Source organism: Oncorhynchus tshawytscha, linkage group LG10 (genome assembly GCF_018296145.1).
Source record: "Oncorhynchus tshawytscha isolate Ot180627B linkage group LG10, Otsh_v2.0, whole genome shotgun sequence".
Taxonomy (NCBI): domain Eukaryota; kingdom Metazoa; phylum Chordata; class Actinopteri; order Salmoniformes; family Salmonidae; genus Oncorhynchus; species Oncorhynchus tshawytscha.
Genome location: NC_056438.1, coordinates 84,700,506 through 84,727,968, shown reverse-complemented (window position 1 = coordinate 84,727,968; position 27,463 = coordinate 84,700,506). Strand labels below are relative to the sequence as shown.

General features: G+C 43.3%; 1 protein-coding gene across 2 annotated transcripts in view; it reads left to right on the top strand.

Moving 5' to 3' along the window:
- atp6v1h (ATPase H+ transporting V1 subunit H) overlaps positions 1-27,463 on the top strand; it is a 99,289-nt gene that overhangs the window by 18,699 nt on the left and 53,127 nt on the right. The window contains exons 5-7 of one of the 2 annotated variants that reach the window (XM_042329286.1): positions 2,804-2,917; positions 12,082-12,186; positions 24,954-25,010. In XM_042329286.1, coding sequence (XP_042185220.1) covers positions 2,804-2,917; positions 12,082-12,186; positions 24,954-25,010 — 276 coding nt within the window. The remainder of the gene's footprint in view (positions 1-2,803; positions 2,918-12,081; positions 12,187-24,953; positions 25,011-27,463) is intronic. The other variant, XM_042329287.1, reaches the window with a different exon arrangement.

Here is a 27,463-nt window from a genome sequence, read left to right as displayed (position 1 = left end):
GTTTTACTTGCTATATTGTATTTACTTTGCCACCATGGCCTTTTTTGCCTTTACCTCCCTTCTCACCTCATTTGCTCACATTGTATATAGACTTGTTTATACTGTATTATTGACTGTATGTTTGTTTTACTCCATGTGTAACTCTGTGTCGTTGTATCTGTCGAACTGCTTTGCTTTATCTTGGCCAGGTCGCAATTGTAAATGAGAACTTGTTCTCAACTTGCCTACCTGGTTAAATAAAGGTAAAATAAAATAAATAAATACCAACATTTTCAAACCAAGCAGATGAGTCACAAAAGTCAGAAATAGCAATAAAATGAATCACTTACTTTTCTTCATCTGGTTGCAATCAGAAGGGTCCCAGTTACACAAATGGTTGTTTTGCTCGATAAAGTCCCTCTTTATATCCCAAAAACTCAGTTTTGTTGGCGCGTTTTGTTCAGTAATCCACTGGGTTAAAGGTGGTCAAAACATGCAGACAAATACATCGTAATAGTACCGGTAAAGTTTGTCAACATGTCAAACGATGTTTATAACTAATCCTCAGGGTGTCAATTATCTAAATAATCAATAATATTTCAACTGGACAATAGCGTTCTTTTTCCTTTCTATTGAATACGAAGGTCGCGCGCACAAACCAGTACTGCATGCTTCCCCAGTTCCCTAACAAAAAGGTATTTTTCTTTGTCGATATTTCAGAAAACAAGCCTGAAACCATGTCTAAAGACTGTTGACATCTAGTGGAAGCCATAGGAACTGCAATCTGGGCCCTAACCAATTACATAGTCAATAGGCATTCAATGGAAAACCACTCACATCAAAAAAATCCCACTTCCTGGATGGATTTTCCTCGGGTTTTCACCTACCATAGCAGTTCTGTTATACTCACAGACATTATTCTGTCACTAAAAAGTTGTGCCTTGAATTCTAAATAAATCACTGACAGTATCACCAGCAAAGCACCCCCACACCATCACACCTCATCCTCCTCTAAGCTTCACAGTGGGAACCACACATGTGGAGATCATCCGTTCACCTACTCTGCGTCTCACAAAGACACGGCGGTTAGAACCAAAAATCTCAAATTTGGACTCATCAGACCAAGGGACAGATTTCCACCGCTCTAATGTCCATTGCTCGTTTATCTTGGCCCAAATAAGTCTTCTTATTGTTGTCCTTTAGTGGTGGTTTCTTTGCAAGAATTTGACCATGAAGGCCTGATTTACACAGTCTCCTCTGAACAGTTGATGTTGATGTGTCTGTTACTTGAACTGTGAAGCATATTTGAGGCAGTTGACTCTAATGAACGTATCCTCTGCGTCTTCCTTTCCTGTGTCGGTCCTCATGAGAGCCAGTTTCATCATAGTTTTTGCGACTGCACTTGAAGAAACGTTCAAAGTTCTTTAAATTTTCCGTATTGAATGACCTTCATCTCTTAATTTGCTTATTTGAGCTGTTTTTGCTGTAATGTGGACTTAGTCTTTTATCAAATAGGGATATCTTCTGTATACCACCCCTACCTTGTCACAACACAACTGATTGGCTGAAACGCATTAAGAAGGAAAGAAATGACACATGAACTTTTAACAAGGCACACCTGTTAATTTAAATGCATTCCAGGTGACTACTTCATGAAGCTGGTTGAGAGAATGCCAAGCATGTGCAAAACTTTCATGAAGGCAATGGGTGGCTACTTTGAAGAATCTCAAATATGTTTTTTTTGGTTACTACATGATTCCATTTGTGTTATTTCATAGTTTTGATGTCTTCACTATTATTCTATAGTGTAGAAAATACTAAGAATAAAGAAAAACCCTTGAATGAATACGTGTGTCCAAACTTTTTCTCATACTCTACATTAGCATATAACCTTCTATAAGTTCACTTATTGACTTTTACTGTTCTTCCTCCCTGAGTCTCTCTGGACAGTTATTACTGTTAAGTTCACTTCTTGACTTTTGTCTGGGAATTTCAATGTAGGTGTCTCCGGAACTTTCATTACGCACACCTATCCCTTATTCCCACTGATTAGTACTTGGAAAAGTGTGCCCTTTGGTGTCCATTGGGTTGTCTGTTATTGTTCCCATGTCCGTTGGTGGTGTGAGTACCACCAACGGACATGTTGTGCTGCGTGCTATATATGTTGTGTATTACGGGTCAACAAGGTTTACCCTCACTCTTTTGTTTGGGTACAGCCCAGTGTTTTTGTATACGTGTTTGTTTTGGTTGTGTTTGGGGCAGCAGGTAGCCTAGTGGTTAGAGCTTTGGGCCAGTAACTGAAAGGTTGCTAGATCGAATCCCCAAGCTGTAATTCTGCCTCTGAACAAGGCAGAATTACACTGTTCCTAGGCCGTCATTGTAAATAATAATTTGTTCTTAACTGACTTGCCTAGTTAAATAAAGGTAAAATAAATAAAAACCTATTGTGTATTCTCTCTCCTGTGTCTCAAATCTTTTATACCAGCGTGACATTAGAACCACTAGATGTTAAAACCGGGTTCTAGTGTTTCTGTATGAGAACCACTAGAAGTTAAAACAGGTTCCTTCAGAACTTCTAGAAACTCAACTCTGGACTTTGAAACCAGTTCCAATGTATTTTTTTGTTGTTCCCCTCTAATCAGGGACTGATTTAGAAGTGGGACACCAGGTGTGCAATTCATTGTCAGGTAGAACAGAAAACCAGCAGGCTTTGGACCTCGCAGGTTAAGAGTTGAATATCCCTGCAGTAGAAGAGAGAACCAATTTTATTGTGTTCCTTTAGAACCACTAGATGTTAAAACAGGGTTCTGTTGTGTTTCTGTAGGAGAACCACCAGAGGGTGAACATCTTCTTTGACTACGCCAAGAAGACAAAGAACACCGCCTGGTCCTACTTTCTTCCCATGCTCAACCGCCAGGACCTATTTACCGTCCACATGGTTAGTATCACTACACCACCCACTAGCCTTCAACTATCACCGAAGGAGAGGGAGGGAGGTGGGATATGGGAGGAGATGGTGAAAAGAAGTGTCCTTAAGAAAAGTTGAAGAGGAGGAAAAGATGGACTATTCAAAGGCATATTTCTTAGGATGTTTTCAGAATGACCAGAAGGTTATTTGCATGAAGATTACATTTCCATTTTTGTGTGGTCTTTCTTATAAAGTATACTGAACAAAAATATAAACACAACATGTAACGTGTTGATCCCATGTTTAATGAGCTGAAATAAAGATCCTAGAAATGTTCCATATGTACAAAAAGCTTATTTCTCTCAAATTTTATGCACAAATTTGTTTACGTCCCAGTTAGTGAGCATTTCTCCTTTTGCCAAGATAATCCATCCACCTGACGGGTGGCATATCAAGAAGCTGATTAAACAGCATGATCATCATGGGCTCCCGAGTGGCACAGCGGTCTAAGGCACTGCATCTCAGTGCAATAGGCGTCACTACAGTCAAATCAAATCAAATTTATTTATATAGCCCTTCGTACATCAGCTGATATCTCAAAGTGCTGTACATAAACCCAGCCTAAAACCCCAAACAGCAAGCAATGCAGGTGTAGAAGCACGGTGCCTAGGAAAAACTCCCTAGAAAGGCAAAAACCTAGGAAGAAACCTAGAGAGGAACCAGGCTATGTGGGGTGGCCAGTCCTCTTCTGGCTGTGCCGGGTGGAGATTATAACAGAACATGGCCAAGATGTTCAAATGTTCATACATGATCAGCATGGTTGAATAATAATAAGGCAGAACAGTTGAAACTGGAGCAGCAGCACTGCCAGGTGGACTGGGGACAGCAAGGAGTCATGTCAGGTAGTCCTGGGGCATGGTCCTCCGAGAGAGAGAGAGAGAGAAAGAAAGAGAGAATTAGAGAAAGCACACTTAAAATACACAGGACACCGAATAGGACAGGAGAAGTACTCCAGATATAACAAACTGACCCTAGCCCCCCGACACACAAACTACTGCAGCATAAATACTGGAGGCTGAGACAGGAGGGGTCAGAAGACACTGTGGCCCCATCCGAGGACACCCCCGGACAGGGCCAAACAGGAAGGATATAACCCCACCCACTTTGCCAAAGCACAGCCCCCACACCACTAGAGGGATATTTTCAACCACAACTTACCATCCTGAGACAAGGCTGAGTATAGCCCACAAAGATCTCCGCCATGGCACAACCCAAGGGGGGGCGCCAACCCAGACAGGATGACCACATCAGTGAATCAACCCACTCAGGTGACGCAACCCTTCCAGGGACGGCATGAGAGAGCCCCAGTAAGCCAGTGACTCAGCCCCTGTAATAGGGTTAGAGGCAGAGAATCCCAGTGGAAAGAGGGGAACCGGCCAGGCAGAGACAGCAAGGGCGGTTCGTTGCTCCAGAGCCTTTCCGTTCACCTTCCCACTCCTGGGCCAGACTACACTCAATCATATGACCCACTGAAGAGATGAGTCTTCAGTAAAGATGGTTGAGACCGAGTTTGCATCTCTGACATGGGTAGGCAGACCGTTCCATAAAAATGGAGCTCTATAGGAGAAAGCCCTGCCTCCAGCTGTTTGCTTAGAAATTCTAGGGACAATTAGGAGGCCTGCGTCTTGTGACCGTAGTGTACGTCCCTGGTTCTATTCCAGGCTGTTTCACATTTGACCGTGATTGAGAGTCCCATAGGGCAGCGCGCAATTGGCCCAGCGTTGGCTGGGGTAGATCGTCATTGTAAATAACAATTTGTTCTAAACCGACTTGCCTAGTCAAGTCTAATAAAATAAAGGGAAATTACACAGGTGCACCTTGTGCTGGGGACAATAAAAAGCCACTCTAAATTGTGCGGTTTGTCCCACAACACAACGCCACAGTTTTGAGGAAGCGTGCAATTGGCATGCTGACTGCAGGAATGTCTACCAGAGCTGTTGCCAGATAATGTAATACTTTCTCTACCATAATGGGAATGTAATTCTGCTTTGAAAGTTGATAAAGTAGGTAACCCCACTTTTGAGAAAATGGCCCTTGAATCTTTTTGTACACCTACTGGAGAGCTCTTCTTTGTCTACACCTATTCAGCATCATTCACACCCTCTTAAGCCGTAGCCCCATCTGTCTCTTTAAGGATTCACATGTGAAGCCATGTGCTATACAGAGTGAGTAGTGTAGTAATCAACCAAAGATGTCAATACTTAAAGCGGTGAAAGTAGTAGCCTGCCTATATCCTAACCTGACTTTGGTGCAGGTCCTGCTGTTCACATGACTCTCTCTGGTAAACACATACTATATCAAATCAATGTTTATTTGTCACATGCACAGGATACAGAAGTTGTAAATGGTACAGTGGAACGGTTACTTGCATATTTGCATAGTAGCAATATCAAAAATAGAAAGTGTCCAGATAAATATATTGTATAAATATTTTATTATTATTAGATTATGCTTATCCAAACACATTCTACATTTCTGGGTCATGTGATAGAGAGGCTATAACCTCCCCCAGCCACATCTAACTAAGTGGATGGGTCACTATTGTCTGGACATGTACATAAAATACAAGATGGCCGTAGTAACCTCCAGACACACCTGGCTAACTTGAGCAGTCATGTAATCATGTGGCGAAGTGGATTCTTTTTTTGTTTCGATATGTAGCTAGCTAGCTAAACAGGGAACCATTATCCCAACCCATACACAAGCAAAACAAACGGATTCTCACAGCCAGTCCAAGGTTGCCAGCCAGGTTGATTACTTCCGGCGCCGACAGAGATGGCCGCCTCGCTTCGCGTTCCTAGGAAACTATGCAGTTTTTTGTTTTTTTACGTGTTATTTCTTACACTAGTACCCCAGGTCATCTTAGGTTTCTTTACATACAGCCGACAAGAACTACTGAATATAAGATCAGCGTCAACTTACCATCAGTACGACCAAGAATATGTTTTTCGCGATGCGGATCCTGAGTTCTGCCTTACAACCAGTGTAACCGAGTGGATCACATGCAGCGACCAAAAAAAAAAAACGACTCAGAAAAAGAGGGAAACGAAGCGGTCTTCTGGTCAGACTCCGGAGACGGGCACATCGTGCACCACTCCCCAGCATTCTTCTTGCCAATGTCCAGTCTCTTGACAACAAGGTTGATGAAATCCGAGCAAGGGTAGCATTCCAGAGGGACATCAGAGACTGTAACGTTCTCTGCTTCACGGAAACATGGCTCACTGGAGAGACGCAATCCGAAGCGGTGCAGCCAGCGGGTTTCTCCACGCATCGCGCCGACAGAAACAAACATCTCTCTGGTAAGAAGACGGGCGGGGGCGTATGCCTTATGGCCAACGTGACATGGTGTGATGAAGGAAACATACAGGAACTCAAATCCTTCTGTTCACCTGATTTAGAATTCCTCACAATCAAATGTAGACCGCATTATCTACCAAGAGAATTCTCTTCGATTATAATCACAGCCGTATATATCCCCCAAGCAGACACATCGATGGCTCTGAACGAACTTTATTTAACTCTCTGCAAACTGGAAACGATTTATCCGGAGGCTGCATTCATTGTAGCTGGGGATTTTAACAAGGCTAATCTGAAAACAAGACTCCCTAAATTTTATCAGCATATTGATTGCGCAACCAGGGGTGGAAAGACCCTGGATCATTGTTACTCTAACTTCCGCGACGCATATAAGGCCCTGCCCCGCCCCCTTTCGGAAAAGCTGACCACGACTCCATTTTGTTGATCCCTGCCTACAGACAGAAACTAAAACAAGAAGCTCCCACGCTGAGGTCTGTCCAACGCTGGTCCGACCAAGCTGACTCCACACTCCAAGACTGCTTCCATCACGTGGACTGGGAGATGTTTCGTATTGCGTCAGACAACAACATTGACGAATACGCTGATACGGTGTGCGAGTTCATTAGAACGTGCGTTGAAGATGTCGTTCCCATAGCAACGATTAAAACATTCCCTAACCAGAAACCGTGGATTGATGGCAGCATTCGTGTGAAACTGAAGGCACGAACCACTGCTTTTAATCAGGGCAAGGTGTCTGGTAACATGACTGAATACAAACAGTGCAGCTATTCCCTCCGCAAGGCTATCAAACAAGCTAAGCGCCAGTACAGAGACAAAGTAGAATCTCAATTCAACGGCTCAGACACAAGAGGTATGTGGCAGGGTCTACAGTCAATCACGGACTACAGGAAGAAACCCAGCCCAGTCTCGGACCAGGATGTCTTGCTCCCAGGCAGACTAAATAACTTTTTTGCCCGCTTTGAGGACAATACAGTGCCACTGACACGGCCTGCAACGGAATCATGCGGTCTCTCCTTCACTGCAGCCGAAGTGAGTAAGACATTTAAACGTGTTAACCCTCGCAAGGCTGCAGGCCCAGACGGCATCCCCAGCCGCGCCCTCAGAGCATGCGCAGACCAGCTGGCCGGTGTGTTTACGGACATATTCAACCAATCCCTATACCAGTCTGCTGTTCCCACATGCTTCAAGAGGGCCACCATTGTTCCTGTTCCCAAGAAAGCTAAGGTAACTGAGCTAAACGACTACCGCCCCGTAGCACTCACATCCGTCATCATGAAGTGCTTTGAGAGACTAGTCAAGGACCATATCACCTCCACCCTACCTGACACCCTTGACCCACTCCAATTTGCTTACCGCCCAAATAGGTCCACAGACGATGCAATCTCAACTACACTGCACACTGCCCTAACCCATCTGGACAAGAGGAATACCTATGTGAGAATGCTGTTCATCGACTACAGCTCGGCATTCAACACCATAGTACCCTCCAAGCTCGTCATCAAGCTCGAGACCCTGGGTCTCGACCCCGCCCTGTGCAACTGGGTACTGGACTTCCTGACGGGCCGCCCCCAGGTGGTGAGGGTAGGCAACAACATCTCCTCCCCGCTGATCCTCAACACTGGGGCCCCACAAGGGTGCGTTCTGAGCCCCCTCCTGTACTCCCTGTTCACCCACGACTGCGTGGCCATGCACGCCTCCAACTCAATCATCAAGTTTGCGGACGACACAACAGTGGTAGGCTTGATTACCAACAACGACGAGACGGCCTACAGGGAGGAGGTGAGGGCCCTCGGAGTGTGGTGTCAGGAAAATAACCTCACACTCAACGTCAACAAAACTAAGGAGATGATTGTGGACTTCAGGAAACAGCAGAGGGAACACCCCCCATCCACATCGATGGAACAGTAGTGGAGAGGGTAGCAAGTTTTAAGTTCCTCGGCATACACATCACAGACAAACTGAATTGGTCCACTCACACAGACAGCATCGTGAGGAAGGCGCAGCAGCGCCTCTTCAACCTCAGGAGGCTGAAGAAATTCGGCTTGTCACCAAAAGCACTCACAAACTTCTACAGATGCACAATCGAGAGCATCCTGGCGGGCTGTATCACCGCCTGGTATGGCAACTGCACCGCCCTCAACCGTAAGGCTCTCCAGAGGGTAGTGAGGTCTGCACAACGCATCACCGGGGGCAAACTACCTGCCCTCCAGGACACCTACACCACCCGATGCTACAGGAAGGCCATAAAGATCATCAAGGACATCAACCACCCGAGCCACTGCCTGTTCACCCCGCTGTCATCCAGAAGGCGAGGTCAGTACAGGTGCATCAAAGCTGGGACCGAGAGACTGAAAAACAGCTTCTATCTCAAGGCCATCAGACTGTTAAACAGCCACCACTAACATTGAGTGGCTACTGCCAACACACTGTCAATGACACTGACTCTACTCCAGCCACTTTAATCATGGGAATTGATGGGAAATTATGTAAATATATCACTAGCCACTTTAAACAATGCTACCTTATATAATGTTACTTACCCTACATTGTTCATCTCATATGCATACGTTGATACTGTACTCTATATCATCGACTGCATCCTTATGTAATACATGTATCACTAGCCACTTTAACTATGCCACTTGGTTTACATACTTATCTCATATGTATATACTGTACTCGATATCATCTACTGTATCTTGCCTATGCTGCTCTGTACCATCACTCATTCATATATCCTTATGTACATATTCTTTATCCCCTTACACTGTGTATAAGACAGTTTTTTTTGGGAATTGTTAGTTAGATTACTTGCTCGTTATTACTGCATTGTCGGAACTAGAAGCACAAGCATTTCGCTACACTCGCATTAACATCTGCTAACCATGTGTATGTGACAAATAAATTTGATTTGATTTGATTTGATTTGAGTCACCATGCATGAAATGCTATAGTATGAATCTGCAGGGAGCTAAAGCTAACCAACTAGGTTCAACGTTAGCTAGCTTGCTAACTTTAGACTTTAACTAGCAATGCAAATGGATTTCTGAGATACCAATAATACTACTACACAGATCATACATGCATCACGTTCGCTAGCTAGCGAACAGTAGGCTTGAATTTACAATGAAAACGACTTTGACAAAATCAGAAACAAATAATATCTGTTAATGTAATAAGACTTTTACTCATATACATGGATGAACTCTTCACGCCAGACTGGAACCCCTTTAACTAAGACGTCCTGTGTCTTTTCTGTTTTGTTTGTCTTGTTTGGCTCGTTGTGTCAAGTCGCTCCGGTTCACGCTGACTGTGTGCAGAAAGTAGTCCATCACAACTTTTCCCCACTGATCTCCGGTTCATTCTGACTGTGTGCAGAAAGTAGTCCATCACAACTTTTCCCCACTGATCTCCGGTTCATTCTGACTGTGTGCAGAAAGTATAGGGTCTGCTAAATTCAGTGCATCAATGTTGTTGAGAACAGTAGCAAAACGTTTGCAGATCTCCATGGCTAATGTTATATATGTCAAAAAAGCTGCAGTAGCAAGGATTTTGTACACATACTGAGCAGCTCATGTTGAAGACTAAAGCGTACTACATGGCAGACCGATCCGAAACTCGTCTCAGCATGTCCAGCCCATCCATTATCTCAGCCAATCATGGCTAGTGAGAAGGTTCCTCACTTTTTCCTAGGCTAAGCCAACTAGGCTCGTAATTAAAATGTTTTATTCGTATTTACAGATGGCATACAATTCTGATATTAAGGCACATGTTCCAGAAGGCATTTCTGCCCACAAAAAAATGAAACGTCCCTTTTTCAGGACCCTGTCTTTCAAAGACAATTCGTAAAATCCAAATAACTTCACAAATCTTCATTGTAATGGGTTTAAACACAGTTTCCCATGCTTGTTCAATGAACCATAAACAATTAATGAACATGCACCTGTGGAACGGTCGTTAAGACACTAACAGCTTACAGACGGTAGGCAATTAAGGTCACAGTTATGAAAACTTAGAACACTATAGAGACCTTTCTACTGACTCTGGAAAAACACCAAAAGGAAGATGCCCAGGGTCCCTGCTCATCTGCGTGAACGTGCCTTTAGGCATGCTGCAAGAAGGCATGAGGACTGCAGATGTGGCCAAGGCAATCAATTGCAATGTTCGTACTGTGAGACGCCTAAGACAGCGCTACAGGGAGACATGACGGTCATCCTGGTCATCCTCGCAGTGGCAGACCATGTGTAACAACACCTGCACAGGATCGGTACATCCGAACATCCCACCTGCTGGACAGGTACACGATGGCAGCAACTGCCTGAGTTACACCAGGAATGCACAATCCATCCATCAGTGATCAGACTGTCCGCAATAGGCTGAGAGAGGCTGGACCGAGGGCTTGTAGGCCTGTTGTAGGGCAGATCCTCTCCAGACACCCCCAGCAACAATGTCGCCTATGGGCACAAACCCACCATCGCTGGACCAGACAGGACTGGCAAAAAGTGCTCTTCACTGACGAGTCACAGCTTTGTCTCACCCGGGGTGTTCTCGTCGAAGGAATGAGCGTTACACCGAGGCCTGTACTCTGGAGCTGGATCGAGGTGGAGGGTCCGTCATGGTCTGGGGCGGTGTGTCACAGCATCATTGGACTGAGCTTGTTGTCATTGCAGGCAATCTCAACGCTGTGCGTTACAGGGAATACATCCTCCTCCCTCATGTGGTACCCTTCCTGCAGGCTCATCCTGACATGACCCTCCAGCATGACAATGCCACAAGCCACACTGCTGATTCTGTGTGTGTGATTTCATGCAGGACAGGAATGTCAGTGTTCTGCCATGGCCTCCGAATAGCCTGGATCTCAATCCCATTGAGCATGTCTGTGACCTGTTGGATCGGAGGTTGAGGGCTAGGGCCATTCTCCCCAGAAATGTCCGGGAACTTGCAGGTGCCTTGGTGGAAGAGTGGGGTAACATCTCACAGCAAGAACGGGCAAATCTGGTGTAGTCCATGAGGAGGAGATGCACTGCAGTACTTAATGCAGCTGGTGGCCACACCAGATACTGATTGTTACCTCTGATGTTGACCCCCCCCCTTTTGTTCAGGGACACATTATTCAATTTCTGTTAGTCACATGTCTGTGGAACTTGTTCAGGTTATGTCTCAGTTGTTGAATCTTATGTTCATACAAATATTTCTACATGTTAAGTTTGCTGTAAATAAATGCAGTTGACAGTGAGAGGACGTTTCTTTTTTTGCTGAGTTTATATTTTTATTTGCAGCAATCAATTCAGGAGTATTTTGTTGCTTTTGGTGAATGTGTTCTAATGATTTAAAGTCACGCTGTTGCTATTGCCTGTAATAAAATAAAAAAACTAGTCCTTTCAAAGTGAATGATTTGAGGCCTGTGTGGCAAATGGCTTATTTGCATATAGGCCTACTGTAGCTCTGATTGGCTATGGCGTACCGGTCTGCGTAGACTCTGGTCCTGGACAAGACAGATGGTTTTATTTACTGAACTGTCTATTAGTTGTCCAAATGCACAGCCGCTTTCCCACTCTATATCGCTATAGAATTTTCACAAATGCCTTACTCTACGTCATTCCCAAACATTCTATGAATTTATGAAAACGTGAAAATGATCATATCTAAGTGCTTGTTTGTCAGAATTTTTTTTATTTTTAAGTTCACATTTTCTTCCTGGAGGTATATTAAATGTTTTTTAATATTTCATGTTGCTAAAACTGTCAGCTCCACTTTAATATTGATCAGGCTCAGGCTTGGCTTTAGGGTCTGACTTGCAGTCTCCTCTCTCCCAGGCGGCCAGGATCATCGCTAAGCTAGCAGCCTGGGGTCGTGACCTGATGGAGGGAAGTGACCTCAACTACTACTTCAACTGGATCAAGACCCAGCTCAGCTCCCAGGTATATAACCCTTCAACCCTCTGAACTAAAACCACATGTATATCAGCCCCATCTCAGCTCCCAGATATAACCCTCCAACCCTCTGAACTAAAACCACATGTATATCAGCCCCATCTCAGCTCCCAGGTATTTAACCCCTCAACCCTCTGAACTAAAACCACATGTATATCAGCCCCATCTCAGCTCCCAGGTATTTAACCCTCTGAACTAAAACCACATGTATATCAGCCCCATCTCAGCTCCCAGGTATTTAACTCCTCAACCCTCTGAACTAAAACCACATGTATATCAGCCCCATCTCAGCTCCCAGGTATTTAACCACTCAAAACCCTTTGAACTTCCACACCCACGCAGGTATCGAACCTACAGATACAGGTTTGATACCCGTGCAGGTTTTAATTTAGAATCCTCCAATCCTCTATATGTAATTATATCTAAATGAGAACTTGTTCTCAACTTGCCTACCTGGTTAAATAAAGGTAAAATAAAAAATAAATAAAAATAAAAATTATTGGCGGAGAGTCGTGTCATATTTTCCGATATACTGTAGGCCTACCAATAGTGTCTTAAACAGCTGCACCACTGAGGAGGCCCCATCCACAAAGTATCAAAATACAGAGAGGTGTGGGTAAAGGTATATTGTCCTGCTAATAGTCCATAATGGGCTATTATAATACTGTATATGGTGTCCAGGTCAGGGTAACCAAAAAATGTATTTATTAAAGACTATCAGAATGTTGGTACTTATTTATTTTGATCCAAAGCCATGAATGAGTGAGTCACTCAGCTTTATGTAGGTGCTGGCTATATGACTGCCATCAACTTGATCATATATAACTTCATTGCTCCAGACAACATCTTATTTACATTCTTTTATTGTAACCACAATGTCAAAAATAATTTCTATCTACCTTTCCAGTTGTTTTTATAGTTTGTGATTAATTTGATTAATGTTATGTTGTTTCTATTCCAAGAAAAATGAAAAACCCTCTGGGTTTCCGTTAGGATGGAACGGAAAATATGGCGCTGTACAACATGATGGTCAGGAGTACAGTACTGGGCTATTTAGCTAAAGAATCCCTTGTCATGCGGGAGCCCGGGGTTCAATTCCCCGACAGGGAGGAAGGAGTAGGCTGTCCTTCTAAATAAGAATTTGTTCTTAACTGACTTGCCTAGATAAATAAAGGTCACACTAAGGGCATAACATTTCTACACCCTAATTGTATAATTGTTGTCTAACCAATACCCAAAAGGAGATTCAGTCAAAATAAAAAATCTCATTGATTTATCATGACCAGTCCCCATGCTTATCTCAGAGCAGCGCAAAACATTGCTAAAATAGTTATGACGTGACTCTCCGCCAATAATTAGGTATAGAGGATTGGAGGATATTTCTGTATTTGTGACATTTATTCCCATAGTAATTCGTTATTGATCCATAACTAAATAAACATCTGCATTTTGAAAGAGTATTTTTTATCATTATTTTATTAACGAAAGCATAAAGAAGCCATTATTAGTTACATTGTTTTAGTTTGAACATGTGGACTGGCACTAAGAACAGAACAGTGGGAATATTTCCCTAGTCAGTGCCATTATTAGTGCAATGACCCTTAAAGTGTTGCTAGGTGCTACCAAGTGGGGCGGGGTGGGAGTCCACCCACCCTCCCCCTTCCTCCTCCTCCCTTCCTCATGGGCTAGGTCGGTCTTCTGTGCTTGGCTCTGTGGCCCATCCTGTGCCCCCTGCCCTCAGGCCTTGAACCTTGCACGCTTTCAGAGGATACAGCTGGAGAACTGCAAGGCAATCCCATTGTGCGTCACTCTGGAGCCATGACCAATATGACCAATATATATTGTCCTGCTAATAACAAGGTTAATAATACAGTGCCTTGCGAAAGTATTCGGCCCCCTTGAACTTTGCGACCTTTTGCCACATTTCAGGCTTCAAACATAAAGATATAAAACTGTATTTTTTGTGAAGAATCAACAACAAGTGCGACACAATCATGAAGTGGAACGACATTTATTGGATATTTCAAACTTTTTTAACAAATCAAAGTTAATACTTTGTAGCGCCACCTTTTGCTGCGATTACAGCTGTAAGTCGCTTGGGGTATGTCTCTATCAGTTTTGCACATCAAGAGACTGACATTTTTTCCCATTCCTCCTTGCAAAACAGCTCGAGCTCAGTGAGGTTGGATGGAGAGCATTTGTGAACAGCAGTTTTCAGTTCTTTCCACAGATTCTCGATTGGATTCAGGTCTGGACTTTGACTTGGCCATTCTAACACCTGGATATGTTTATTTTTGAACCATTGCATTGTAGATTTTGCTTTATGTTTTGGATCATTGTCTTGTTGGAAGACAAATCTCCGTCCCAGTCTCAGGTCTTTTGCAGACTCCATCAGGTTTTCTTCCAGAATGGTCCTGTATTTGGCTCCATCCATCTTCCCATCAATTTTAACCATCTTCCCTGTCCCTGCTGAAGAAAAGCTGGCCCAAACCATGATGCTGCCACCACCATGTTTGACAGTGGGGATGGTGTGTTCAGGGTGATGAGCTGTGTTGCTTTTACGCCAAACATAACATTTTGCATTGTTGCCAAAAAGTTCCATTTTGGTTTCATCTGACCAGAGCACCTTCTTCCACATGTTTGGTGTGTCTCCCAGGTGGCTTGTGGCTAACTTTAAACAACACTTTTTATGGATATCTTTAAGAAATGGCTTTCTTCTTGCCACTCTTCCATAAAGGCCAGATTTGTGCAATATACGACTGATTGTTGTCCTATGGACAGTCTCCCACCTCAGCTGTAGATCTCTGCAGTTCATCCAGAGTGATCATGGGCCTCTTGGCTGCATCTCTGATCAGTCTTCTCCTTGTATGAGCTGAAAGTTTAGAGGGACGGCCAGGTCTTGGTAGATTTGCAGTGGTCTGATACTCCTTCCATTTCAATATTATCGCTTGCACAGTGCTCCTTGGGATGTTTAAAGCTTGGGAAATCTTTTTGTATCCAAATCCAGCTTTAAACTTCTTCACAACAGTATCTCGGACCTGCCTGGTGTGTTCCTTGTTCTTCATGATGCTCTCTGCGCTTTTAACGGACCTCTGAGACTATCACAGTGCAGGTGCATTTATACGGAGACTTGATTACACACAGGTGGATTGTATTTATCATCATTAGTCATTTAGGTCAACATTGGATCATTCAGAGATCCTCACTGAACTTCTGGAGAGAGTTTGCTGCACTGAAAGTAAAGGGGCTGAATAATTTTGCACGCCCAATTTTTCAGTTTTTGATTTATTAAAAAAGTTTGAAATATCCAATAAATGTCATTCCACTTCATGATTGTGTCCCACTTGTTGTTGATTCTTCACAAAAAAATACAGTTTTATATCTTTATGTTTGAAGCCTGAAATGTGGCAAAAGGTCGCAAAGTTCAAGGGGGCCGAATACTTTCGCAAGGCACTGTATATCTGTGAGAATATCCAACAGGCTTTTATATAATTCTAAATTAATAATTGCTTTGTTTACAATATAACAATATTTTGCAGATTTTATATTACATAATGTAAAATGAGCGTATAAAAGTTTAGGCCAGCACAGGTATTGAACCAGCATCTGTAGCAACACAGCTTGCACTGCCATGCAGTCTCTTAGACCGCTGCGCCACTCAGGTGCTGTACAACGTGACCGGTCGGGAGTGGACTACAGTACTACAGTAAATCAAAATAATCATAACGAAATAAAATAATAAAACCTTAGTTTAACAACAGTTTTAGTAAGTAATACTGAATTTGTGCACAATTATCAGTTTCAATTTAGGTTTGGGTCACACATTCATTGTCAGAGACACATTAGGACCCAAAAGCATAATCAGTTGTCTAACTCCCTCTTGCAATGGTCTGGAGCAATGAAGTGGTGACGCAGGGTACCGTACTAAACCACCAATGACCTCTAAGTACCGCAGCATAATCTCAAAACCTTTAGTGGAGCAACCACTGTATCTAGATGTTTTCAGTCTGTATTCACTGGTTATCTAGATAGAGAGGACAAATACTGACAGAAAAATCTGTCTGAGTAAACATTACAGCTCGGGAACAAGGACTCCAACCTTCTTTGTAACCTTCTCTAGCATTAATTGTGACACACTGTCCAGGGCCCGGTTTCCTAAAAGCATCTGAAAGGCTAAGTTAATTGTTAGAACCTTCGTAGGAGCATCTTTAAATCTCCGAGCTATGTCTTTTACCACACCCTTTTATCCAAAGTGACTTAGTCATGCTTGCATACACTTTTTATGTGTGGCTGGTCCAGAGAATCGAACCCACTATCCTGGTGTTGCAAGCGCCATGCTCTACCAACTGAGCTACTGAGCACCACACTTGAAAACGCTTGTAATTTAACGCCTGCCTCGGTTAGTTCTGGTCGATACAGCATGGTGAAGGCTGCCTACCACGAGATTAGTTCTGGTTGATTACAGCATGGTGAAGGCTGCCTACCACGAGGTTAGTTCTGGTTGATTACAGCATGATGAAGGCTGCCTACCACGAGATTAGTTCTGGTTGATTACAGCATGATGAAGGCTGCCTACCACGAGATTAGTTCTGGTTGATTACAGCATGATGAAGGCTGCCTACCACGAGGTTAGTTCTGGTTGATTACAGCATGATGAAGGCTGCCTACCACGAGGTTAGTTCTGGTTGATTACAGCATGATGAAGGCTGCCTACCACGAGATTAGTTCTGGTTGATTACAGCATGATGAAGGCTGCCTACCACGAGATTAGTTCTGGTTGATTACAGCATGATGAAGGCTGCCTATCACGAGATTAGTTCTGGTTGATTACAGCATGGTGAAGGCTGCCTACCACGAGATTAGTTCTGGTTGATTACAGCATGATGAAGGCTGCCTACCACGAGATTAGTTCTGGTTGATTACAGCATGATGAAGGCTGCCTATCACGAGATTAGTTCTGGTTGATTACAGCATGGTGAAGGCTGCCTACCACGAGATTAGTTCTGGTTGATTACAGCATGATGAAGGCTGCCTACCACGAGATTAGTTCTGGTTGATTACAGCATGGTGAAGGCTGTCTACCACGAGATTAGTTCTGGTTGATTACAGCATGGTGAAGGCTGTCTACCACGAGATTAGTTCTGGTTGATTACAGCATGGTGAAGGCTGTCTACCACGAGATTAGTTCTGGTTGATTACAGCATGGTGAAGGCTGCCTACCACGAGATTAGTTCTGGTTGATTACAGCATGGTGAAGGCTGCCTACCACGAGGTTAGTTCTGGTCGATACAGCATGGTGAAGGCTGTCTACCACAAGTGCATATTTGTAAACAACAGCTGGTGCACGAAATCTAAGGAAGAAGAAGAATTTGCTCGCCTGAGGTAGAGTATCTTGTGATAAATTGCAGACCACACTACTTGCCTAGAGAGTTTTCAGCTATACTTTTTGTGGCTGTTTATTTACCACCACAGACAGATGCTGGCACTAAGACCACACTCAGTCAGCTGTGTATGGAAATAAGCAAACAGGAACCACTCACCCAGAGACGACGCTCCTAGTGGCCGGAGACTTTAATGCAGGGAAACTTACATCAGTTCTACGTCATTTCCATCAACATGTTAAATGTGCAACCAGAGGGAAATAATTTTAGATCACCTGTACTCCACACACAGAGACACGTACAAAGCTCTCCCTCGTCCTCCATTTGGTAAATCCGACCACAATTCTATCCTCCTGATTCCTGCTTACAAGCAAAAATTAAAGCAGGATGCACCAGTGACTCAGTCTATAAAAAAGTGGTCAGATGAAGCAGATGCTCAACTACAGTACTGTTTTGCTATCCCAGACTGGAACATGTTCCGGGATTCTTCCGATGACATTGAGGAATACACCACGAGTCACTGGCTTTATCAATAAGTGCATCGAGGACGTCGTCCCCACAGTGACTATACGTACATACCAGAAGCCATGGATTACAGGCAACATTTGCACTGAGCTAAAGGGTAGAGCTGCCGCTTTCAAGGTGCAGGACTCTAACCCGGAAGCTTATAAGAAATCCTGCTATCCTCCTCTTATCATTGTGGTAGGAGACTTTAACACAGTGTTAAGTACCTCAGTGGACCGTAAAGATAATCACTCTCCAAACTATCATCACCGTGCCCTTAAGGAAATTACAAATATTATGGACACATTAAAAATAGTGGATATTTTGAGACTAAAAAACCGCGACCTAGTGAGATATACATGGAGGAGACTTACATGTCTCTTTCTCTCTTGCATCAAAGGTTAAAAAAACGTTTTAATAGGAGACGGAATGCGATCGGATCATCATCTAAATCAAATCAAATCAAATTTTATTTGTCACATACACATGGTTAGCAGATGTTAATGCGAGTGTAGCGAAATGCTTGTGCTTCTAGTTCCGACAATGCAGTAATAACGAACAAGTAATCTAACTAACAATTCCAAAAAACTACTGTCTTATACACAGTGTAAGGGGATAAAGAATATGTACATAAGGATATATGAATGAGTGATGGTACAGAGCAGCATAGGCAAGATACAGTAGATGGTATCGAGTACAGTATATACATATGAGATGAGTATGTAAACCAAGTGGCATAGTTAAAGTGGCTAGTGATACATGTATTACATAAGGATGCAGTCGATGATGTACAGTATCTATGTATGCATATGAGATGAATAATGTAGGGTAAGTAACATTATATAAGGTAGCATTGTTTAAAGTGGCTAGTGATATATTTACGTCATTTCCCATCAATTCCCATTATTAAAGTGGCTGGAGTAGAGTCAGTGTCATTGACAGTGTGTTGGCAGTAGCCACTCAATGTTAGTGGTGGCTGTTTAACAGTCTGATGGCCTTGAGATAGAAGCTGTTTTTCAGTCTCTCGGTCCCAGCTTTGATGCACCTGTACTGACCTCGCCTTCTGGATGACAGCGGGGTGAACAGGCAGTGGCTCGGGTAGTTGATGTCCTTGATGATCTTTATGGCCTTCCTGTAGCATCGGGGGGAGTAGGTGTCCTGGAGGGCAGGTAGTTTGCCCCCGGTGATGCGTTGTGCAGACCTCACTACCCTCTGGAGAGCCTTACGGTTGAGGGCGGTGCAGTTGCCATACCAGGCTGTGATACAGCCCGCCAGGATGCTCTCGATTGTGCATCTGTAGAAGTTTGTGAGTGCTTTTGGTGACAAGCCGAATTTCTTCAGCCTCCTGAGGTTGAAGAGGCGCTGCTGCGCCTTCCTCACGATGCTGTCTGTGTGAGTGGACCAATTCAGTTTGTCTGTGATGTGTATGCCGAGGAACTTAAAACTTGCTACCCTCTCCACTACTGTTCCATCGATGTGGATGGGGGGATGTTCCCTCTGCTGTTTCCTGAAGTCCACAATCATCTCCTTAGTTTTGTTGACGTTGAGTGTGAGGTTATTTTCCTGACACCACACTCCGAGGGCCCTCACCTCCTCCCTGTAGGCCGTCTCGTCGTTGTTGGTAATCAAGCCTACCACTGTTGTGTCGTCCGCAAACTTGATGATTGAGTTGGAGGTGTGCGTGGCCACGCAGTCGTGGGTGAACAGGGAGTACAGGAGAGGGCTCAGAACGCACCCTTGTGGGGCCCCAGTGTTGAGGATCAGCGGGGAGGAGATGTTGTTGCCTACCCTCACCACCTGGGGGCGGCCCGTCAGGAAGTCCAGTACCCAGTTGCACAGGGCGGGGTCGAGACCCAGGGTCTCGAGCTTGATGACGAGCTTGGAGGGTACTATGGTGTTGAATGCCGAGCTGTAGTCGATGAACAGCATTCTCACATAGGTATTCCTCTTGTCCAGATGGGTTAGAGCAGTGTGCAGTGTGGTTGAGATTGCATCGTCTGTGGACCTATTTGGGCGGTAAGCAAATTGGAGTGGGTCTAGGGTGTCAGGTAGGGTGGAGGTGATATGGTCCTTGACTAGTCTCTCAAGGCACTTCATGATGACGGATGTGAGTGCTACGGGCGGTAGTCGTTTAGCTCAGTTACCTTAGCTTTCTTGGGAACAGGAACAATGGTGGCCCTCTTGAAGCATGTGGGAACAGCAGACTGGTATAGGGATTGATTGAATATGTCTGTAAACACACCGGCCAGCTGGTCTGCGCATGCTCTGAGGGCGCGGCTGGGGATGCCGTCTGGGCCTGCAGCCTTGCGAGGGTTAACACGTTTAAATGTCTTACTCACTTCGGCTGCAGTGAAGGAGAGACCGCATGTTTTCGTTGCAGGCCGTGTCAGTGGCACTGTATTGTCCTCAAAGCGGGCAAAAAAGTTATTTAGTCTGCCTGGGAGCAAGACATCCTGGTCCGTGACTGGGCTGGGTTTCTTCCTGTAGTCCGTGATTGACTGTAGACCCTGCCACATGCCTCTTGTGTCTGAGCCGTTGAATTGAGATTCTACTTTGTCTCTGTACTGGCGCTTAGCTTGTTTGATAGCCTTGCGGAGGGAATAGCTGCACTGTTTGTATTCAGTCATGTTACCAGACATCTTGCCCTGATTAAAAGCAGTGGTTCGCGCCTTCAGTTTCACACGAATGCTGCCATCAATCCACGGTTTCTGGTTAGGGAATGTTTTAATCGTTGCTATGGGAACGACATATTCAACGCACGTTCTAATGAACGTTGGCATTCAAATGACTCTTATAGATTTTCCACGTGGACGGGGATATTGGAAATGTAATCAAAGTTTACTGGAGGACAACTTAGTTAAATATAAGACAAAATCATTTATAACAGAATTTTTCCAGTATAATATAGGTTCAGCAAATCCCCTTATTGTTTGGGATACCTTTAAATGTTCCTTCAGAGGTCATTCAATTCAATATTCATCAATAATAAAAAAGCAGTTTCTGGCTAAAGAGACAAGACTAACAAGGGAAATCCATGAACTAATAGTACAGGTAGATAGCAATAAAAACGATACTACAGAGATACAAATAAGTTGGAGGAAAAACAAAAAGAAGTTGAGGAACCTATTCAAGAGCACTCTAATGTAATCTATTACAAAATTAAATCAAACTGGATGGAATATGGAGAAAAATGCACACAATTCTTCCTGAATCTCCAATACAGGAACACTAACAAAAAGTAATTTGCAGAAACTCGTTACTGAAGACCGTCATCTATGATTCTCCAAATTATATTTTTAAAAGAGGAAGCTAAATATTTTAGGTAGATGTTCTCTTTTCTGTCTCATACTTTCCCACTGAATGAAGATTACGGTAAGGAATTCTTTCCAAATAATATAAAAAATGGAAAATTAACAAATGTACAGAAAGATCAGTGTGAAGGCCAAATTACAGAGGAAGAACCTTTTGAGGCTATTAAATCCTTTCAGTCTGGAAAACCCCCAGGGCTTGATGGCATACCGGTAGAGGTATATCAAGTATTTTTTTATATACTAAAAGCTCCATTGTTAGATTGTTTTAACTACTCCTATAGAAATGGTAGTCTGTCAGGTACTCGGCAGGAAGGTCTGATTCCTCTATTATTAAACAAGACCCAGATGGCAAATATAAAGACTCAGTCTATCTAAAAAACTGGAGGCCCCTTACACTTCACTGTTGTGATGCAAAAATACTAGCAAAATGCATAGCACTCAGAATTAAAAGGGTTTTACCAGGTATTGTTCATCCTGATCAGACAGGTTTTTTACATGGGCGATACATTGGAGATAATATACGACAACTACTAGAAATAATAGAACATCATGAAACATATAAGAAGCCAGGAATGGTATTTATAGCGGATTTTGAAAATACATTTTTATCAAGTAAGACTGGATTTTATTTATAAATGCCTGGATTTTTTCAATTTCGGTAACTCTCTTATAAAATGGCTAAAAATAATGTATAGCAACCCCAGGTGTAAAATAGTAAATAACGGCTACTTCTCAGAGAGCTTTGAATTGTCAAGAGGAGTTAAACAAGGGTGTCGACTTTCACCATATCTATTCCAATAACAACAGGATTAGAAATCCAAGGCTTAAAAACAAAGGTGTCCATGTATGCCGATGACTCAAGTTTTACGTTAAGTCCACAAGCTAGATCCCTGCAATGTCTCATTAAAGATCTAGATAACGTTTCTGTACACTCTGGACTAAAACCTAATATTATGTATTGGATCCTTAAATAAAATACAACTTTTACATTACCTTGCAGCTTAACAATAAATTGGGCTGATGGTGAAGTAGACATACGCTGTATTCATATCACAAAAGATACAAATAAGCTCTCCACAATGAATTTCAATAGAAAACTTGTAAAAATAGACAAGATCCTGCAACCTTGGAGAGGTAAATACCTGACTATTTATGGAAAAATTGCCCTGATTAACTCCTTAGTCATATCTCAGTTTACTCACTTACTTATGGCGCTGCATAATCCTGATGGTTCATTTTTCATGAGAAAAAAATATTTCACTTTATCTGGGACGCTAAACCAGACAAAATAAAACATGTCTATCTATATAATGAATATGAATTGGGTGGGTTGAGATTATTAAATATAAAAGCACTAAACCTCTCTAAAAGCTTCACTCATTCAAGAGTTTTATTTGAACCCTAAATGGTTCTCAAGTAGATTACTAAGAAAAGCTCATCCATTGTTTAAAAATGGCCTTTTTGCAGATTGCCATGTCTCATGTTGAATGAATTGAAAATGATACTTTTTTCAAAGTAGAGCTGGCTACAATTTCAATTTCATCCCCCTGAAAAGATAGAACAAATATTACAACGAATATTATGGCTGAACTCAAATGTGCTGGTTGATAAAATACCTGTATTTATGGGAAAGATGTTTGAAAAGGGCATATTGTTCATAAATTATATTGTAAATTGTAATGGTAGAGTTATGTCCTTCATGGAGTTATCAGAATTGTACGGCAAGGTCTGCTCAATCCAAGAGTACAACCAATTGATTACAGCATTACCCCAAAACTGGAGGAGGCGGGTGGCAGCGGGAGGAGGTAGGGAACTGGTCTTTCTGCCCAATATAAAGGCAATTGCTCGGCCTCCGACCGTAAGGCACTACATAGGGTAATTTGTACGGCCACAGGGGTAAGCTGCCTGCCATCCAGGACATCTACACCAGGCGGTGTCAGAGGAAGGCCCTAAAAATTGTCAATGACCCCAGCCACCCCAGTCTTATCCTGTTTTTCTCTACTACCACATGGCAAGCGGTACAAGAGTGCCAAGTCTAGGACAAAAAGACTTCTCAACAGTTTTTACCCCCAAGCCATAAGACTCCTGAACGGGTAATCAAATGGCTACCCGGACTATTTGCATTGTGTTCCCCCCCAACCCCTCTTTTACGCTGCTGCTACTCTCTGTTTATCATATATGCATAGTCGCTTTAACCATGTCTACATCTACATACAGTGGGGCAAAAAAGTATTTAGTCAGCCACCAATTGTGCAAGTTCTCCCACTTAAAAAGATGAGAGAGGCCTGTAATTTTCATCATAGGTACACTTCAACTATGACAGACAAAATTAGAAAAAAAATCCAGAAAATCACATTGTAGGATTTTTTATGAATTTATTTGCAAATTATGGTGGAAAATAAGTATTTGGTCACCTACAAACAAGCAGGATTTCTGGCTCTCACAGACCTGTAACTTCCTCTTTAAGAGGCTCCTCTGTCCTCCACTCGTTACCTGTATTAACTTGCTACTGTTATTTTTCACTGTCTTTTTACTGTTGTTTTATTTCTTTACTTACATATTGTTCACCTAATACCTTTTTTGCACTGTTGGTTAGAGCCTGTAAGTAAGCATTTCACTGTAAGTTCTACACCTGTTGTATTCGGGGCACGTGCCAAATAAACTTTGATTTGATTGAAAGTTTTAACCATGTTTTCAAAGTATACAGTGTTTGTTTAGAATGATTATGGTTTCAAACAAAGGAATAAAACAAGCTCACGAGGCATCTACAAGATATATTATTCAAGGATCAATGGGTAAATATAATTAATTTATGTCTAAAACTGGGTGTAGCAATTGCAGATTGCCCCTTTTAATGACATTTGATTGATTTTGGCAGAAGGCAGAGTATGGCATTAGTCATGTAAACACCTTACTCTGTGTATCTTAATAGGCGTAAGGTCATCATCAAAGTAAGCATCCGCTGATTAAAACACCTGGTTTTTCTGAACAATCTTTAGAATGATTAGGACATGTAAACAGCTTAATCCGTCGTTCCTGTGGTGTATTTGATCTTGTGCCTGCACTGGGTAGCGCAAGCTTCCTTCTTGTGCACGAGTGAAATTATTTTGCAAAAACTGAAAGTATGCAGTTTATAAATTGTTTTCACATACGAACTTTGTGTCTGAACTCAGAATGACATGGTCACTGTGGTAGAGCCTTAATTTTTATTACTGATGTTCTACATTTATCAAAGTCCCATCAGGTAGCCTCATTTCAAATGTGTCCATGTAAACAGGATTATCAGGGAAATGTTTCTTCTTGCAAAGCAAGTAAACACTTTAAATGAACTATTATATCAACCTGACTAGCCACAATAATCATGTAACCATTCTGAGAGCAGTTTTTACAGTGTTTTTCCCCCTCCATGAAGAGAAATATGGTGCTTCTTAGAGCTACTCCAATACAGGAAGAGATGTTTTAGGAGGTTTCTGCTTTTGGCCACAGCAAGAGTTGTTGAAGCTTTTTCTATTTGAAGCAACATTTTACAGTTTCATTCCTTTAATTTGTCCTCCATTAGAAGCTTCATGGTACAGGTCCAGATTCCACAGGACATGGCACTATATCCCCCAGTGACGTGAGTATGACATGATGCATCCTAACACACTCTAATCTACATGGCTGGTCGGCCTGGTACTTCCAAATGGCTGTTTGGTTTGTTGCACCCTAGCTTTCTGTGGGCTGACCGTCACCCTAGCTTTCTGTGGGCTGACCGTCACCCTAGCTTTCTGTGGGCTGACCGTCACCCCGGCTTTTCTGTGGGCTGACCGTCATCCTAGCTTTCTGTGGGCTGATCGTCACCCTAGCTTTCTGTGGGCTGACCGTCACCCTAGCTTTCTGTGGGCTGACCGTCACCCTAGCTTTCTGTGGGCTGACCGTCACCCTAGCTTTCTGTGGGCTGACCGTCACCCTAGCTTTCTGTGGGCTGACCTTCACCCTAGCTTTTCTCTGGGCTGACCGCCACCCCGGCTTTTCTCTGGGCTGACCGTCACCCCGGCTTTTCTCTGGGCTGACCGTCACCCCGGCTTTTCTCTGGGCTGACCGTCACCCCGGCTTTTCTCTGGGCTGACCCTCACCCGGCTTTTCTCTGGGCTGACCGTCACCCGGCTTTTCTCTGGGCTGACCGTCACCCCGGCTTTTCTCTGGGCTGACCGTCACCCCGGCTTTTCTCTGGGCTGACCGTCACCCCGGCTTTTCTCTGGGCTGACCGTCTCCCCGGCTTTTCTCTGGGCTGACCGTCACCCTAGCTTTCTGTTGGCTGACCGTCACCCCGGCTTTTCTGTGGGCTGACCGTCACCCCGGCTTTCTGTGGGCTGACCGTCACTGCCTGCCTGCATCTCGGTAGGGCGTGTCTGTTCTGCACAACAGCTGCTTCTCTTCTCACTGATCTCTTCTAATACTTTTAGAGTAGTTCTCTGTAGGGGACTGTAGAGGACGTTACTGAGAAATACTGCTGACTGGCTGATATCTACATTCACACAGCATGGGAGCTGGGTAGTTTAATAAATAACGACTGGAATGTAGGGCTGGCACAATTACCATATAACCGTGTGGATGAGGACTGTCGTGAAAATAAAATAACCCTCAAAACCGTTGCTCGTGCAAAATAATGCATTTTTTGTAATGTCAGTTGAGTTGAATCAATAAATCACAGCACACATTGATGGGTTAACTTAATGAATTTACTGATGGGGTTACTTTTAAGGAATTGCCATCCAGCTTTGCTCCTATGGGTACACTCCCCATGGCCTCCATTCCACCCATTGTGCCATCATTGACTTCAATGGGGATACTCGTTCTTTTCAAATTTCAATCAAATGTATTTATAAATCCCTTTTTACATCAGCCGATGTCGCAAAGTGCTGTACAGAAACCCAGACTAAAACCCCAAACAGCAAGCAATGCAGGTGTAGAAGCACGGTGGCTAGGAAAGAGTCCCTAGGAAATCAGGAACCTAGGAAGAAACATAGAGAGGAACCAGGGTCTGAGGGGTGGCCAGTCCTCTCCTGGCTGTGCCGGGTGGCAATAGTACATGGCCATTAAGGCCAGCTTGTTCAAGATGTTCAAACGTTCATAGATAACCACTAGGGTCAATCAGAGGTTGAGACAGCAGGTGCGTGACAAGGTAGCACGTCTGGTGAACGAACTGGTCAGGGTTCCACAGGCAAAACAGTTAAAACTGGAGCAGCAACAAGTCCAGGTGGACTAGGGACAGTCAGGAGTCATCAGGCCAGGTAGTCCTGAGGCATGGTCCTAGGGCTCAGATCCTCCGGCAGGGGGACAGAGAGAATTGGAAGGAGCACACTTAAATTCACACAGGACACCAGATAAGACAGGAGAATTACACCAGATGTAGCAGACTGACCCTAGTCCCCGGGATAAGTTTATTAGAGATACCAGCCTCAGAAACTGCAGCCCAAATAAATACTTCAGAGGTCAAGTAACAGACATCTCAACATCAACTGTTCAGAGGAGACTGCGTGAATCAGGCCTTCATGGTCAAATTGCTGCAAAGCAAACACTACTAAAGGACAACAATAAGAAGAAGAGAGTTGCTTGGGCCAAGAAACATAAGCAATGGACATTATACCGGTGGAAATCTGTCCGTTGGTCTGATGAGTCCAAATTTGTGATTTTTGTTCCAGCGGCCATGTCTTTGTCAAATCAAATTTTATTGGTCACATACAAATGGTTAGTAGATGTTAATATGAGTGTAGCAAAATGCTTGTGCTTCTAGTTCCGACCGTGCAGTAATATCTAACAATTTCACAACAACTACCTTATACACACAAGTGTAAAGGAATTAATAAGAATATGTACATATAAATCAATGGACGAGCGATGGCCGTGCGGCACAGGCAAGATGCAGTAGATGGTATAGAGTACAGTATATACATTTGAAGTCATTAAAACTTGTTTTTCAACCACTACACACATTTCTTTTTAACAAACTATAGTTTTGGCAAGTCTTTTAGGACATCTACTTTGTGCATGACACAAGTAATTTTTCCTACAATTGTTTACAGACAG